This window comes from Parambassis ranga, chromosome 12 (assembly GCF_900634625.1).
Source record: "Parambassis ranga chromosome 12, fParRan2.1, whole genome shotgun sequence".
In the NCBI taxonomy this organism is placed as follows: Eukaryota; Metazoa; Chordata; class Actinopteri; family Ambassidae; genus Parambassis; species Parambassis ranga.
The window spans coordinates 2,743,837-2,760,668 of record NC_041032.1 but is presented as its reverse complement, the minus strand read 5'-3'; the positions used below and the strand labels follow the sequence as shown (position 1 = coordinate 2,760,668).

The 16,832-nt window shown below is 41.6% G+C and overlaps 3 protein-coding genes across 7 annotated transcripts; 1 reads left to right on the top strand and 2 right to left on the bottom strand.

Annotated features, from left to right (window-relative positions):
• Positions 1-733: 733 nt before the first annotated feature.
• On the bottom strand, positions 734-4,788 carry LOC114443695 (regulator of G-protein signaling 7-binding protein B-like). Of its 2 annotated transcripts, XM_028417962.1 has the most exons (7): positions 4,682-4,788; positions 4,332-4,526; positions 3,934-4,106; positions 3,513-3,643; positions 2,673-2,811; positions 2,503-2,573; positions 734-847 (listed from the first exon to the last, which is right to left on the bottom strand). In XM_028417962.1, the coding sequence occupies exons 2-7, from the start codon at positions 4,458-4,460 to the stop codon at positions 756-758; spliced, it is 735 nt and encodes a 244-aa protein (XP_028273763.1). In that variant the 5' UTR covers positions 4,461-4,526; positions 4,682-4,788; the 3' UTR covers positions 734-755. The 2 variants fall into 2 exon arrangements, with proteins under 2 accessions (XP_028273763.1, XP_028273762.1); XM_028417961.1 differs by having other exon boundaries at positions 4,332-4,685.
• A 72-nt stretch (positions 4,789-4,860) lies between these two features.
• rnf180b (ring finger protein 180b) lies at positions 4,861-10,166 on the bottom strand. Of its 4 annotated transcripts, none has more exons than XM_028417941.1 (9): positions 10,061-10,159; positions 9,528-9,663; positions 9,083-9,167; positions 8,665-8,769; positions 7,726-8,457; positions 7,377-7,505; positions 7,033-7,258; positions 6,814-6,939; positions 4,861-6,292 (listed from the first exon to the last, which is right to left on the bottom strand). In XM_028417941.1, exons 2-9 carry the CDS (start codon positions 9,578-9,580, stop codon positions 6,096-6,098), a joined length of 1,653 nt encoding a protein of 550 aa, XP_028273742.1. In that variant the 5' UTR covers positions 9,581-9,663; positions 10,061-10,159; the 3' UTR covers positions 4,861-6,095. The 4 variants fall into 4 exon arrangements, with proteins under 4 accessions (XP_028273742.1, XP_028273743.1, XP_028273744.1 ...); XM_028417942.1 differs by having other exon boundaries at positions 8,665-8,766; XM_028417943.1 differs by lacking the exon at positions 9,528-9,663 and having other exon boundaries at positions 10,061-10,166.
• An 859-nt stretch (positions 10,167-11,025) lies between these two features.
• htr1ab (5-hydroxytryptamine (serotonin) receptor 1A b) lies at positions 11,026-12,276 on the top strand. The gene has a single exon (XM_028418211.1). The coding sequence runs from the start codon at positions 11,026-11,028 to the stop codon at positions 12,274-12,276; it is 1,251 nt and encodes a 416-aa protein (XP_028274012.1).
• Positions 12,277-16,832: the final 4,556 nt, after the last annotated feature.

Genomic DNA, 16,832 nt, shown 5'->3' with positions numbered 1-16,832 from the left:
ACAAGGCAAAGTTCTGGTAAACATCTTTTTTTCTTCTCAGGCGTAACATTTATTTTACAGACTCAGTGTTCAATAAATTCTAAATCCCTTTTTTTCCCCCACAGTGATCGAAATACTACAATTTTAGGTGTATACACCATAGTGCTGTTGATGAATTGCTTTGTGTGCACAGTGTCACATGACACGTGTTAGCAGAGACTCAGCAGTCCCCACTGACTGACGCTCAAATGACACCTGTGACACAAGCACAGTGAGACAGCTGGAAATGCCTGTGCATAGCCTGAATATGTACATTTATTAGCTTTTATTGTATAAAAACAGAAAGATGACGAAGTATATTAATGCATGTGTGAAATGAGGATGTCTTAACTTACCAGACACCAGAACAGCAAGTGATGTACGGTACTCTTGCTTCATTTATCACTGACAATCTGTAAATCCCATCCTGTATTTAAAGTCTATGAGACAAACGTCTTACAAAAATACATGTGAAAATAATCACATCAGATTCTAGCTCGAAAATGTACACAAAATGTACATATTGAAAATAAGCTAAATGCAAATGAACTGCAGCAACAGCACATATTGATTGAGGATGATCAATAAAATAATATACTACAGGATTACAATTTTAGATATTGGTAGAAAAATGAAGAATGCAATGAAATATTATTAAAGCATCTCTGAATTACCCCATACCACGGAATAAAAGAACCTAAAATTAAAGTCCTTTCCTGTGTGTGTCCGTCAGACTCTCAGCCAGACACCATGCAGCAGAGTCCGGGGAAACGTCTCTTCCTCTGTCTGTTCAGCGGGTGTGGAGTCAGATTCAACAAGCTGCTGTCGTCTGCAACAAATCAAAATTGTGTCTTTTCTCAGTGGTTCCCGAGCAGTGTTGTGGTTGTAAGTTCATGCCACCACCGAATAAAAGTTAAAATATCGTCACCTGACTGAGTTTCTGAGCTACTTGTGCTGACATCCATCATTGCTGACACCTCTCTCATACATATTAAAAGCTGAGCAGTGTTTGTGTACAGATAAAGGACCAGCTGTTAGTACTGTGTCCGTATTATTTATGATGGGAGTTCTCTGTTATGGCATTGGCATGTGAGGCACTGCTAGTTACAGACTCATTACAGAATCATTCCAGTGATTTTGTGGCCATTACTTGAGACTTCCGAAATTTTCATCAGTAACTTGCACTATGCAGGAAAAGAGACCGCTGCATGTACGCAAATGTAGAGGATACATACATTGCTACCCTCCTGCCCCCACTTGGTAGAGTAACACCTGTGTTAAAAACTGATTTTAATAAATTATGTCTAATATATATACATTGCATTACTTTATTGTTCTACTTCTTTAATATATTAAGATCATTTTATCATGCTGGCCTGCAACAGTGCTTTAAACCTTCTTTTGTTGTTACATTTTTGCATTTTTCTTTAGATATTTTGTATTTCTTTGTGGGTCAATCAAGTACCGTATTTTCCGGACTATAGGTCACACTGGAGTATACGTCGCACCAGCCAAAAAATGCGTAATGAAGAAGAAAAAACATAGATAAGTCGCACCGGAGTATTAGTCGCACCAGCGGGCCAGCGTAAATCACTAGTTTTTAGCGTAACGTTGCCTCTTGAATTCCTCTTAACTTAAGTGGTGCGGCTGCAGGGCATTGAGAGTGAGACACACGCATTTCAACAAGTCCTCACGCGGAGAAAGGATTAGCTTCACCGCACAGAAATTCCTATAGACATCCTGTAAATGAGTCAAAGGCAGATTACTGTGTGCTGATATAGCTGTCTAGAGTTAGCGACCTGTCGGCTCAGCTGCCAGCACAGGTTCCATGAACGTGCGTGTCACCTGTGCTCGGAATGCAAAGACTGGACAAGCAGGAGGTGGAAGAGAACCGTCAGGAGAGGGACAGAACAGCTGTCATTGTATCTGTAATGGTACGTCAGGAAAAAAGGCTAACTAATTGTATATTTTTTCATATATAAGTCGCACCTGAGTATAAGTCACATACCCAGCCAAAGGATGAAAAAAAGTGCGACTTATAGCCCGGAAAATACGGTATATCAATACATATTTTGTCCATTCTGGAATACTGTACAAACATGGCGGCACAAAATGTCGAGTTACAAAGAGACACGGTATGGGAAAGGGAAATTCTAAGTCAAGAAAAACAAAAAAGAAGATCGTTATACATTACATATTATTAATATTAATATTAAACTAGCAGTGACCTTTACACAGAGATTATGGTTAAAGAACACTAACAAGGGTTAAGCTTGCTGTTTCCCCATTTCGACTTATTTTATTCTAACAGTCAAAACTATAAAACTAAAAGTATTTCAACATGAACTTTTGAATTTTGAATAAAATACTATAGAATATAGAATATATGCTATTATACTTCTATAAATGAGAGTAGCCTATAAGCATCATGACCTTTCACAGTATTCAACACCTGAGTCACTGAATTTCATGAATTTCACCTACCTTGATTCTTCAGTGGCAATGGCATCGTCTCCCTGAGTTTGCTGAGTAAGTTTCGCATGTCTCGCATATCTCTGTGAACACCAAGAATCGGTTGTTAACAAACTGCACATTTGTGCACATGCTGCATGAAACAAAACATTGAGGTGCTGTGTGTGTGTGTGTGTGTGTACCTCTCTATGTTTTCAATGTCTGTTCCCACCAGCCAGTGCTCCTGAGGGAAGTCGATGGGAGAGGAGGATCGGTCCTCCAGGATGGGAACATCTGAGCTCTCATCAACCCTGAAGTCCACCCTTGGCTCAGAATCTATTCCTTCAGAACAGCACAGAGAGAGCAGCCACTTCAAACCCTTTGATAACATATACACAGCAATACTATGGAGGCTGCTCATCACACAGCTTACTGCTGCCCCCTGCTGTTTAAATGAAGCATGAACTTTACATATATGACAGTACTGTATATTTTACAAATGTATAAGTCATATAGAAATGTCCTTTTTAAAAAAAAAAACATTTCAAAAGTACTGTGTAATAGAGCTGAGAAACTTTTTTAAAAAAGTTCATTTATTCCTAAAATATAACCACTAGAATTTACTTCAGTGTACACTCGTGACTCATTTATCACCATCCCTCATAACATCCTTTTACTGAACACAGTTCATTTATCATTCATTTATGACCATTATACTATAAAATCATGCATTTACTTCTGTGTTTTGTTTGCTAATAATCACAGCAGTGGGCTATTTATGGCATATAATATTTAATTGGAATATCAAGGTCCTACAGCGGTGGTCCTATTGGTGGGTGCAACTTTTATCAAGAAGTGTAATCATGCTAAGCGTGCCATATCTTAATCATAATCAAATCAAGCCTAATAAATGAAACATAGGAAGCTCGCTTCTGATCCAGGCCTCTGAATTAATGATTATGTCTATGAAGTGCAGCCTTGACTCTCTGCATCACTGTTCTGTATTATATTGTATTTATTGCTGTATGTTTCTGTGATGGTACTTTTTCGGTGTAGCTGCAGCACCCCCAGCAGGCACATAGACTTGAGCATCTCTGTTATGAACATCTCCAGGCAGCACTGCAGCTGGATGAAGAGCCGACAGATCTCTGGGTGGATCTCTCCGTCCTCTGGTCTGCAGCATGAGAAAGAAGAGAAGGGACATGTAGGAAGGAAGATGGAGGAGAAACAGCGGAGGGAAACATGCATCCATATTACAGCTAATATCTGAAACATTCTGCAGATTTGGGCTTTTGAAGACGCTTTTCATTTGTTTACATAGTACCTATATCTGTAGTTACACACACTTCACAAAGGAGTCACAGTCCACTTGCCTTTATTTTTACCATTTAAAAATGTATTTGCAAAAAAAAAATGTTTGTGGATCTGAAAATGTATTAAAACACAATTAAAACAACATTATACCCTGAAACGGAGATGTCGGCGAGGTCCTGGTGCGCAGCCCGAGCCATGGAGCATCCTTTGGTTCGCGTGTGGTGCATCTGAGCCCGCAGGGACGGACAATCGGCCGAGATCTCCCCGACGGATATGACCTGCTCCCGGTACAGCGCTACGAGATTGTTGAATTCCTGGACAGTCTTCGAGAGAGAGAGAAAAAATACATATGTAAACGAGCGATAACCTTGAACAGACCGTGATTCATTATGTGTAACAAACAGCTTCAAACGATATTCGTCGTTTTCACCCGTACCACTGCCCAAGCACACGATTATATCTGCATGGTAAACACAAGAAGCCGTCCTTTGGTGCAGAGCCAACAATGAACACTTGTCAATCATCAACATCCTTATTTCAGCACCCACCATCCTGCTGCCGTCCACGACCCCCTCCGTGCTCTCCCGGCGCTCCGGCTCCGTCTGCACTTTACTGATGGGGAAAATGCTCCCTGCAGATCTGGGGCGCTTTTTCCGCCCGTACGGTGCAGAACACATGCATGCACCTCCACCACAGGAGCTCAGCCAGAGATACCCTCTCTTTTCTAGTGACTGCTGCGTCCTCTGTGGAGGAGAAAATGACTCGCTCAGACGCCGCTGGGTCGGGGGGGGGTTGATTAATACTTAAAGTCCCCGCTTATTCCCCGTAGCAGGACCGTGTATCGGACCGAAAGGACCCCCAGCAGCTCCCTCTGCATCCCAGCCAAGAGGAGAGTCACCTTCAGCACCTCCCGAAGGCCGAGAAGGAGGCTCCTCCGTCTTCCGCCCCTCGCTCACGTGTGAGGTAGATAAGGAGGAGGGAGCCAACAGCAAAACAAGTCGTCACCCTCCGACTGAATATTAACTGTTTATCTGCATCAGTAGGCCAAAAAAATGAATGAATTTCTTCAATGTGGTATACGTCATTAAAACGAAACATTTTATTATGAATGAATTACAGTCGACATGCACTTTCATTGTTTTAAAGATGACTTTGGCCACTAGGAGGTTCTACTGACCTGTTGATTAACGTAGCTAACGAAGCACTGTTGTTTTTTCTGTAAATTGTTAGCATATACATTGTACAACCTGACAAAACAATACACCGCAACCAGGGTAGACGTATTGTAAACTGAACTCACCGATTACTTACATTATAACTAATATCTCCCATGGTATCCTTAGAAAAATGTCCGTCTAACTAGCTAACAATTAGCCTATTTGCTAGCTAGTTAGTTCGCTGCTAGCTAGCTCTTTCTGTTTTTAGAGCAAATGTAACTTGAAATGTATAATACTTTAAGATAAATATGCATTGAAAATTAAACATATTTATCTTATGTAAACAGTAAATTGTTAACTTATCTTGTGCGTTCATGCCTGAGCGATATACGCACTTCCTGTTTGGGTAAACAGGTGACCTGAAGCTCGTTTCTAATTGGTCGCTTTTACTGTGATGTTCACGTAACGTACATAAAGTAAACGTGCAGGTATGAATCGTTGAATAAACTTAACCCCTTAACTATAAATAATTTCAATTAACTGTATCCCAATCACAAGTTCTCTCAATTATGCAATTTAAATAAAATCTGTATTTTTTCTACCATGACCTTAATTTTGGTGTCAGTTTTATCTCCTTTAAATTAAAATGCTTTCCAGAGAGAGAGAGAAAAGCAAACAAAAAAATGACACAAGAATTGTTCACTATAAACATAATAGTGTCTACATTTCATTTTGGCACTTTGAGTTGCTCATGTGCAGTTTCAATTTGTAAACAAGGCACAAACTAAGCAAAGGCACTATGTTTATACTCATATTTACACCCCTATTGCTGTGAGTCTTTAAATCAACAAATCAATACCACTGATATATCACTGTAGCTATTAGGAGAAAACCTAATGGCATCACATCAGCACTGCCCAGAACATCAGGACACTTCTGCATGTATTATTGCACATCCAACAAAAGGTAAAATGAGGCTCTGTTTAAATCACTAATACATTTTAAAGGTAATACCTATATGCTACTTTCCTTTATACCTCTGCTCTCTGGGATACTTAACATTGTATGTGTGTTTGGTGTCAAACACAAAAACTACCCAGTACCAATGCACTTTCAAAAAAAGTACATACTCATACATGAACACTCATCAGTGTCTCAACAGAAGAAGTAGTACATGAGGAAACAGAGGAGCAAGAAAGCCAGAATCCAGTTGAGAGAGTGAACGTAGACGATGACCAGGCCAATGTCGAAGAGCCAGCCACGCATGTCGGTGAAGTCCAGCGCTTCTAGCGTGAAGCCACCGTGGACAAAGTGCCAGCGTCTCCCTGCTGCTGCTGCCTGTCGCCGATATCCTGAAGAAAATAAAGTTACATTCAGCAATCGAAGCATTTTTATCTGATGTTTAATTGTAACATTTGAAAACCATTTTCATTAAATTACAAACATTTCCAGTTGTTTTTTTTGTTTTAGTCGAGCAATAACAACGGTAAAAACATAATTAAGACATACGCTACTGAAAAGCTGTGTAAATGCACATGCTTATTTATTTTAGGAAAATAAACTTTTTAAAGTATTATGCGATCAAATTTATATATTGGTTGCACTGACCTTCCACAGGTATGAGGCCATATAACTTTAAATAGGTGGATACACTTATGTATATTATCTTATCTTGCTGGAAAAATTAACCTTTACTATTTTCACTACAGTATGAAGAAAGAGTGCTGTAAAATGACATAAAAAAATGATGTCAGGCATCTGAATGTGGGCTTACTTATAAGCTTCTAGTGGTCAATTGCAGCAATATCCTCTTTAGGACCTAATTTCCAAGCAAAGAGAAACAAGTCTATAAGTAAAAAAAAAAAATTCTCACCCCAGAAGGGACTGAAGTGTTTACGAAAGCTGGGCAGAGGCCATTTTGCACATGAGGCGTTCTGGAAGTTCTGCTTGCGGGTTAAGTAAACTTTCGGGAAGAAGGTCTTTGCTGTCTGGTTGAGCTCTGAAGAGAAATAGGCGAAAGCAAATCATCACTTTTTACACACAAACTGGTAAGATGCAAGTGGCTTCTGTCCTAGTTATAATGTAGGATCACCTTTGTGGAAGACGGTGTGTGAGATGAGGGTGCGACACAGAGGGCAGGGAGTGTTTGTTGTCCGGTTTTTGGCAAGTGTGCGGAGACAAGGCTCGCAGAATATGTGACCACAGGGCTGGCAGCTGTATGGACTGAAGTAGATGTCGAGACACACGGCGCAAGTAAAGCCCTCTCTGTCCTCCTCCCCTTCGCTGTCCAACGGTGAACCGCTCACACTTTCAGCCTCCTAGACACAAATCATCATCATACATCAGATGTGTAAAAAAACTGCTACTTTTTTCCATTGGTAGTTAAATCTATTCCTGCATACGCCCACGTTATCAGTGTGAACTCTGCTCTCACACCTGCTCCTGCTCTAGCTGACTGTGCAGCCATCTCTCTCTCCTCCTCTGCTTCCTCCGCAGGCTCTTCAGACGGTTCTTCTCTCTTTTGGTCAGTCTGTTCAGAGCTGGAGAACCCACAGAAGCCTGAAGCTGAGAAGGGAACACACACCAAGAACATGATATGCAGCAGCTTATACAGGAGAGTCCATCAGTTAGACTAATGCATGGTTTTAAGAAGATGATTTAACCACAACTGCCCACAAATGTCCGCAGCTTCATCATTTCAGGACAGAACATGAATTGGATAAAAAGGAACATGATGTAATTTGAATCTGAATCAATGTTTTATGTAGAGGCTAATTTAAATTACCTCTGCTTCCTCGTTGGCTACACTGTCGGAGACGGATCTCCCTCTGAGGAACAGGGCAGAATCAGAAACCTCCTCGTGGACAGCTGTGGTCTCAAAAAAAGACTCCACAACCTCCTCAGTTCGTAGCAGGTGTTGATTCAGAGGCAACCAAGTATCTCCAGAAACAGATGGGACAACATTAAATGAGGCGTCACCATCTATGTTTAACTGCTCACGTACGGGATGCAAGACAGGTGAGCCTGCAGACTCATTGGTCCCTGACCTCACTGAATCAACAGCAGACACATTCGAAGGGCCAGTAGGGCAAAAACAAGATGACCTGAAGTCTGCATCATCCTCCAAACTGCACCGTCTCCTATTAGAGATGCAGTAAAGAGGACTGAAAGAAAATGACGGGGTGTTTTCAGTATCAGGCAGTGAATTGGATGCTGCTGCGGGGCTAATGTGTGACATGATAGCAGCACAGTTCAGCTGTAAACTGTCCAGAGTAGTAGGCCCATCTTCTTTATTCTGAGGGCTGTCCATCAGCAGACCAGCCTGTCCCCTCTCGGGCCTCGTCCTCCTCGGCTGAACAATGAGAACATAGTGCTTTTGGTCATGATCTACGCGGCTCTTGTTCAGGTGGATGGTGGCATCCCGCCCACAGGGACAATCACTGCGATTAATAAAGTTGAAGCCACCCAAACGGGCCCCGCAGTTCTGGCAGTTCAGTTTTCCTACAGTCCACTGGGCCTACACAGAACACACATCAGGTTAGGTGGAGGCGCACGGCACAGAGGAGTAAACAGCTGACAGTAGCTGAGTTACTACTAAGAGTATTTTAGGTCTAACAAGATGCAGAGTCGTGTGAACTGCAAATTTGTGTCAGGAACATGTTCCTTCAAGAAGTTCCTTTAAATTATTTAATAATAATAATAATAATAATTCAACCAAACTTACCTGGTGAACTGAGGTCAGTATCCACTCTGGTAATGTGTCAACGTTCACGTGCCAAATACTGCAAACAGCAGCTGAGCTTTCATCTGTGGCCTGCGCCTGACCCTGCTTTAGTGTAAAAGACAAACGATCAGACCCAGTTTCTGGGACGCTTATAACCCTCTATCTTTTTTTATGACTTGAACACAAGCTGTTATCTGTGGGTTTTGCCAACACTAACATCTCCTTCAGAGATTATGCGTCACCATTATGTCCTGAGATGCTATATACCAATATTTTATTTTCCCATATTAATAAACAATTCAACACTAAAACATATGCAAAAGACAATCACAGACGCTTACCCTCACAATACATACAAAAAATGTAACTAACATGTAAGATCAAACTGCTAAAGGCATGAGAGATCAAATTGACCTACCACCGACAAACATGTTGACTCTATGACGCCTTTTCGACACCTCCTGCAGCGAAGCATGGTTCTCCCTCCAGTTTTTTTAGTCCATCTGTTGATGGTATTGACAACTGTCATATCATAGTTAACGCATATAGCTCCTAACACTGCACTGGTATGTAACCTGGCAAATGTTACTTTACAGGTCAGAATTTCCTTGAATTTAGAAAAGACAAGAAACCCTGAGACAATGTGTACTTTAGGAGAGATCCTTATGTGCCGCAGCTTTTTCCGTTTTGGCAAAACCTGTTTGTAATAATCTGAAATGTTCAGCAAGAAAATCAGGGTGGAAAAAACCTTTGTTGCATAAAATCTCAGGCTCATGTCTTACAGGCTTAAAATGTGTGACAAAACAGGTAAATCAAGCTGGAGTGACCCACTTATTTATACATCAAGCAACCTGATGCTGTACCTTGTATGTTGTTGGAGCAGTGAGCGGCTGAAGTCAGGGACAGAACACCACATTATATTAGGATTGTGGGTAGTAAAGTTGTTTACCAAAGCTGGAAGCACACTAGTGTCTAAAATATCTCTGTGTGATGCTGGACCTGCGGGATAAAGATTGATCTTAGCTTGTAGCATAAAATCAGCCGCAGACCAAACGCATGGGAGCAGAGTTGTCTCCTGTAATCTCATATGTTTAGTACTCTAGCTGACCCCTGGGCTGTAAAGCTACTAAGCAGTTTCTCCAGTCTGAAGCAATTTAAAAAGATAAACAGTTCTTCTGATTGTGTTTAAGTCTTCAGGGCAACATTACAATGACATATTCTCATCATTTAACACGCACAGAACAAGCTAGCAGTCACGGTGGCAGAATAAAAACAATGCTAGCGAGTTAGCCTCTTAGCTCATTTGACAAAAACAGACTGTAACATTACGGTTTTTACTAATTATAAGATAATGACAGTCACACTGTTGTTATGTGGAAAATATAAGCAAACCTACCTAACCGCCTGGAAGACTTTATGGCCGTTGTGACAACTGGGACATGTTCAAGACAGGGAAAAAAACAAAACTTATGCAGCCTCTCTGCTTTAAATAAGGTCGTGACGTCACGAAAAGGAGGAACACTACGGAAAGTCTAATGAGACAAAAAACGTCATACGCTAGAAATATAATGGGACCCTCCGTGGGTTCGGACTTTATTTTATAGCCTGCAGCATTTCAGGCAAGCCGAACGGCAGAGAAATATATGCCAATACAAGTATTAGTACTACTACTACTACTACTAATAATAATAATAATAATAATAGGCTAATATTAATAATAATAATGGGCTAATAATAGGCTAATAATAATAATAAGAAGAAGCAGAAGAAGACTGTTTAAACAGAGAAGCATTAAAGCATTAAATTGCATTACAATTGTTTACTATGTATTGTGAAAGTGGGCCGACGCTAGGTGGCAGCGTCACACCTGGTGGGCCCTGCTCTGGTGCTAATAAAACATAAAAATAATGTAGCCTAAGAGCATTTGGGGTTAAATAGTTCTAATGGGGCATTTTAATTTGTGTAAGGAAAGAAGAGAAACTCAGAATAATGTAGTACCGCCTTATAACTCACCATATCACACCTGAAAATTCACTTTCTATTATAAATATCAATTGTAGTCTTGAGAGCATAAACAAAAAAGAAAATTTTATGTTTTTATTTCCTTGGTCCCATGTCTTCATTGCCGACTTTACACAACTCAAACACAGCCAGACATCCTCACAGACAAATGACGCATTTTCCATCACTGGTATAAATAGGCAGCATCATTCTCCGTCAGCAGCCGAGACTCACAGTTCAGACCTTCTCCGCAGCACCTGCTCAGTCCGCTATGCACTGTACAGGGTGTCAGCGTGTGATGCGCATGGGGTTCTTCACAGAATAACAGAAGCGCTCCAAAACACATCGGGTTTTCCAACAATGGAAGGCACGAACAACACAACAGCCTGGCCCCAGTTTGACAACTCTTCCAACAGAACTTCTAAACCTGAAGATGAGGAGGTAAAGCTGAGTTATCAAGTGGTCACATCGTTCCTGCTTGGCGCGCTCATCCTGTGCGCAATATTTGGAAACGCGTGCGTAGTTGCGGCCATTGCGTTGGAGAGGTCTCTCCAAAATGTGGCCAACTACCTGATTGGTTCTCTGGCAGTCACCGACTTGATGGTGTCGGTTTTGGTTCTGCCCATGGCGGCGCTTTACCAGGTGTTAAACCGGTGGACACTTGGACAAGTTCCGTGCGACATCTTCATCTCTCTAGATGTCTTATGCTGCACCTCGTCCATACTGCACCTGTGCGCCATCGCTCTGGACAGATACTGGGCGATAACCGAGCCCATAGACTACATGAAAAAGAGGACGCCGAGGAGAGCTGCGGTCCTCATCAGCGTCACCTGGCTCGTCGGGTTTTCCATCTCAGTGCCACCTATGCTGATCATGCGCTCCCAGCCCAGCAGCATGGCAGAGGACAGGGCGAACCCAAAACAGTGTAAAATTAGGCAAGACCCCTGGTACACAATATACTCCACATTCGGTGCTTTTTACATTCCTTTGACGCTGATGTTGGTTCTATATGGGCGGATATTCAAAGCAGCCCGGTTTCGGATCAGAAGGACTGTGCGTAAAACGGAGAAAAAGAAAGTGTCCGACTCCTGTTTGGCGCTTTCCCCAGCGCTGTTCCACAAAAAGACTCACGGAGACGCACAGGGCAAGAGTTGGAAACGGAGCGTAGAACCCCGGCCACTGCCAAGCGTCAACGGCGCGGTGAAACACGCTGAGGACGGCGAGTCTTTGGAGATCATCGAAGTTCACAGCAACTCCAAAGGCAACCTGCCACTTCCTCACACACCCAGCACTGTGCCGCTGTTCGAGAGCAGGCACGAAAAGGCGACGGAGGCGAAGAGAAAGATCGCGCTTGCACGGGAGCGCAAAACGGTGAAGACTTTGGGCATCATCATGGGTACCTTCATCCTCTGCTGGCTGCCTTTCTTTATCGTCGCCTTGGTCATGCCTTTTTGCCAAGAGTCCTGCTACATGCCCCGCTGGCTGGAGGATGTCATAAACTGGCTCGGTTACTCCAACTCCTTACTCAATCCCATCATTTACGCGTACTTCAACAAAGACTTTCAGAGCGCTTTTAAGAAAATAATCAAGTGTCATTTCTGCAGACCGTGATGGTTCCAGTTTTGCTTTTGTGGTGTCACCATAACACTCAGTGAGGTTCGAACTGAAGACATCCAGGTGAAAAGAGACAATCTATAAAAAGATTGTTCTGATTAAAAATGAATCTGAAAAGAGGGCTCATCATGATTACTGTTTATCACCACCGTTAAATATTTTCCAGATGTCTGTAGCCTATGCATAGATAAAGCTGTGATCGTTGGATTGAAGCTCCATGTTATAACCACCCTGTTCTGTAAAGTCCAATAAAGAAATACTTTTTCATATTTTTTCCCCCTCCCTGAAGTCATTATTTTAAAATAAATTTGTTGATTTACATTTTCAATTATTTACTATTGTTTTGGAAATATATTGGGCATATTGTATTGAGCAATAAATAAATAAATAAATAGGCACAAATAAATACGATTGCAATTTTGAGTAGGCCTATATAAACATTTTATTTTAGTTCTTTATTATATTTTTAAAATAATTTGATGCGTTACTTTATTGTTTAAAATGAATAGTTTTTGGACTGGTGGTTGGACAAATAAGCGTTTTAAAGAGTTCTTAAAATATTTTATTTATTTTAGCAATTTTAATGATGTAAACACAAAAAAAGGTTAATAGGTTTATACATAATAATGTAACATGTTTTTAAAAAAAGATATATATTCAGACACAGTAACATTCATATTTGCAGCATTCGGTCAATGCGCAACTTTCCTAAAAAAATCTTTTTTGTCTGTGGAGATATGGATTAAACATGTCCCCCTTTACTGCTCTGCCCTCAAGCAAGGCACATAATGAGACAGCTTTGCAGGCAAAAGCTGTCATCTTGACATCATAACTCTAAACTTCCTCATTCCCCAGCCACTCATTACAAACTTGCAGGGAAACCATGCTTAAAAACAGAGAATAAAAACAGCAATCTGTCAATATAAATGCTGTGCCTAAAATCTAAACTTTCTATATTTTGAAATAGAGCTTTGACAGGAATATATCTGCCTACACAGCAAGTGTTGGAAGAGATGATGTGATCTTGACAGAAAAGTCTTCAAAAGCCTTATTTGAGGAGAAATTCGAGTGATTAGAAAATAAATTTATATCAGAGAATAAGCCCTTTTAATAGAACCTTCACAGAATCTGATCTCCCTGCCACACAAAATGTCATCTATCTCCTCAAAGTACCTTCAACCTCCTGAGCTCAACCTACATATTGATCCTCTCATGTCATGTGTGTGTCATGTGTCATGTGTGGCTTTCCTGTACCTCTGGGCCATTTGTGAAACAAAGATAATTCCCATTACAGGTTCAAACATTGCATTTTGTCATTCCAGTGGGGGGGGGACTGCGTACATTTAGATGGATGCACACATACGCACCATACACTCATCGCTATACATGAGCGGTCATAAAAATGCTGCTGGTAAAGTATACGAGGTGCTACTTGTAGCACCTTGCTGCCCTTTTCCTCCATCACTCCTAGCCTCGTAACATATAAGCCCAACCCGGGTGTGAAGGCGGCGCGCAGATGGATGCTGGAGAGGTGGTCGCCATAGCGACATATGGGGGATGCAAACTCCGGAGGCCGAGGGGCAATTACCTGATCAAAGGCCTGCTGCGACACAGGAATACAGAGTTGTGTGTGAGGGGCCCACAGCTGGCAGCTACCTCAGACAATAAGCAGGTGTATTTGATATTTTATTGACCTTTTTAACAGCTTCTGCTGAACACTGAGCACTGCAAAACACAAAAATTCCTCTTAAGCAATTCTTGAGATAATATATGCACACACCTATTCAGTTTGTAGAAATATATACATATATACACATATATACATATGTATATGTATATATGTGTATGTCGAATACGCCACAAAAAAAGGGAAATGTTGAGCAACATAATATAGTCATGTCTAACTGCTTTTTCAAGTATGTATGCTTATCTGCACCTATCATCTCAGTGTCACTTTCTAATGAATTAATTATGCAATTTAATCATTTTAAGAGATTAAATAAGGTTTCATCAATATCATTATTTTAATTAATTGTGGACATCACTGTGAGCAGATTCTGATTAAATTGTGAAATCTTTGATGATATTCTCCCCTGATATAATACAGTCATCCAATTCAAGGGGAGGATCCAATTCATCGTTCCACCACCAGTGATGAGATGTAACATAAAAACTTCTTTAGAGTTGATGTAAATACAGCAGCTGCCATCACAACTTTACACCCAACTTCCACAGCCATCCAGTCAGACATGGTCCAATTTATTACCTTACGTTTTCTAGAAGACGTTTTGCTGCTCATCCAAACAGCTTCATCAGTTCTAACTGTTTGGTGGGAAAACATGGTTTATATGTGGTTACAGACCTCAGTGGGTGGGTCTGGGTAAAACTTAAAAAACTTAAAAACAATAGCACTAAATGTTTCCATACTTACCTGTGATGTTCTGGCTGACTGGGCCAGGTGTGTCTAACGAAACGACTATGAAACTGCCGGAGGGGGACTGGTTGACAGCCCTTTGTTCTTACTGTGAGTATGTGCAAACTTCCTGGGAATGGATGGAATCACTGCATTGTATGTGGTAGAAAGATGATGTCTGAGGCCACCACCTCTGTTAAGGGAAGGTTTTTCCAGCTTAACATAGATGGCTTCCTTGACTCCTCTTTCATACCACCTTTCCTCCCTGTCTAAAATGTGAACATTGTTGTCCTCAAAGGAGTGTCCTTTGTCTCTGAGGTGGAGTTGAACAGCTGAGTCTTGTCCTGAGGAGGTGGCTCTCCTGTGCTGAGCCATTCTTCTGTGGAGTGGTTGTTTAGTTTCTCCAATGTACAGATCAGAGCATTCCTCACTGCACTGGACTGCATATATCACATTGCTGTGTTTCTCCCTGGGAATCTTATCCTTCGGGTGAACCAGTCTCTGTCTCAGTGTTGTCATAGGTTTGAAATGGACCGGGATGTCATGGTTGTTGAAGATCCCGCGGAGTTTCTCTGATACTCCTGACACATATGGAATGGAGATGTTCTTTCTCCGCCTGGTGTTGTCCTTCTTCTTGTTGTTGGGGGGTCTTGGTTTTGTGGCTTTGATGAGTGCCCACTTTGGGTAGCCACATGTTTGCAGGGCCTTCCTGATGTGGTGTTGCTCCTTCTTCTTCCCCTCTGAGCTGGTTGGTACAGTTTGTGCTCTGTGCTGCAGGGTCCTGATGACTCCCAGTTTGTGTTCCAGTGGGTGGTGTGAATCAAACAATAGGGACTGGTCCGTGTGTGTGGGTTTCCTGTACACTTCCACATTGAGGCTCCTGTCCTCCTCAATATGTACTGTGCAGTCCAAGAAGGCCAGATTGTTGTCCTTGGTGTCCTCGCGAGTGAACTTGATGTTGTTATCCACTGCGTTGATGTGTTCTGTGAACCGTTCCACTTCGTTGGTCTTGATTTTGACCCAGGTGTCATCCACATATCTAAACCAGTGGGTGGGGGTGGTTCCAGGATAGGAACTCAGGGCTCTTCTCTCCACTTCTTCCATGTAGAGGTTGGCCACAATAGGAGACACAGGTGATCCCATCGCACAGCCGTGCTTCTGTCTGTAAAAGTTCCCATTGTACTGGAAATAAGTGGTGGTCAGGCAGAGGTCCAGCAGGTCACAGATGGATGCAGCCTCTGAGGAGGGACACAGCTCAAGAATTTTAAACTACTTCTTCTCTGGTTTGACGGAGGGCAGGATAGATGCCACATTGGCACAACACCATCTAGTGATATAAATTGGTATTGCAATAAGGATGTGGTTTATGCCTAGCTGGTTAATGTGCTAACATACGTAGATAACAAGATCCATCCATTCAATTTCTTAACCAATTTCTTAACCCTATCCCAGCTGTCAATAGTTGAGAGGCAGGATAAACTGTGGATGGGACGCCAGTTTGTCAAAGGGCTCATACATCGTAGCTGTTTTGTTAATTGTGTAATTCATAATTTGGGTCTTTTTTTTACCTAACACACTGAGAAACTGCTCTTTTAACCTTGAAGAAAGTAAAATTTCATGAGGTCACAAAAAGTACAGGATAATACTGCACCACTTCTCTTTGTTTATTGCAGATGCTGCAGATGCTTGTGTATTCTCCAGGTTCACTCACCGCGCTTCCTCAGAGACTGCTGCCAAGTGCACTTGCCGGTAAATCAGCCTACATTTTGGAGGAGGAGAAGAGTGTGGATTAAATTTCATCCATACACTCTTGAACTGTTCAGTCATGTTTCCCCTGCAGGGCTGCTGGTGGCATTCTGCTGTCAGAGGAATTATGTTACGGGTTCTCAAAACCTTGTAGGACTCAAAACAATGGAATAAAGCCTCTGTATCTTTTGTGAATTTTCTCTTGGAACTTGTTGGTAATGAGCTTTAGTGAAAAATAGCACAACAGGAGCCTCATTAACATTTATAAAGCTTTCAATTTAAATACAGTGGAATTTATTAAGTGTATGCTGCATGGAAAATGAAACATTTCCAGTGTCCATAAATGTAATACAGCCATGTTCAAAAGTTAGTGTCCATTCTTATAATGTTGTGT

What these genes read in the sequence shown, in the direction of transcription:
- LOC114443695 (XM_028417962.1), bottom strand. Translation starts at nt 4,460, where the DNA reads ATGTGTTCTGCACCGTACGGGCGGAAAAAGCGCCCCAGATCTGCAGGG. An exon ending in GCTGCAGCTACACCGAAAAA is followed by an intron (nt 2,812 to 3,512) that starts GTACCATCACAG and finishes GCTGTTCTGAAG; the next exon opens with GAATAGATTCTGAGCCAAGG. An exon ending in GACATTGAAAACATAGAGAG is followed by an intron (nt 2,574 to 2,672) that starts GTACACACACAC and finishes TGGTGTTCACAG; the next exon opens with AGATATGCGAGACATGCGAA.
- rnf180b (XM_028417941.1), bottom strand. Translation starts at nt 9,580, where the DNA reads ATGTGGTGTTCTGTCCCTGACTTCAGCCGCTCACTGCTCCAACAACAT. An exon ending in CTGCTCCAACAACATACAAG is followed by an intron (nt 9,168 to 9,527) that starts GTACAGCATCAG and finishes TACCATCAACAG; the next exon opens with ATGGACTAAAAAAACTGGAG. An exon ending in TACTGACCTCAGTTCACCAG is followed by an intron (nt 8,458 to 8,664) that starts GTAAGTTTGGTT and finishes TGTTCTGTGTAG; the next exon opens with GCCCAGTGGACTGTAGGAAA.
- htr1ab (XM_028418211.1), top strand. Translation starts at nt 11,026, where the DNA reads ATGGAAGGCACGAACAACACAACAGCCTGGCCCCAGTTTGACAACTCT.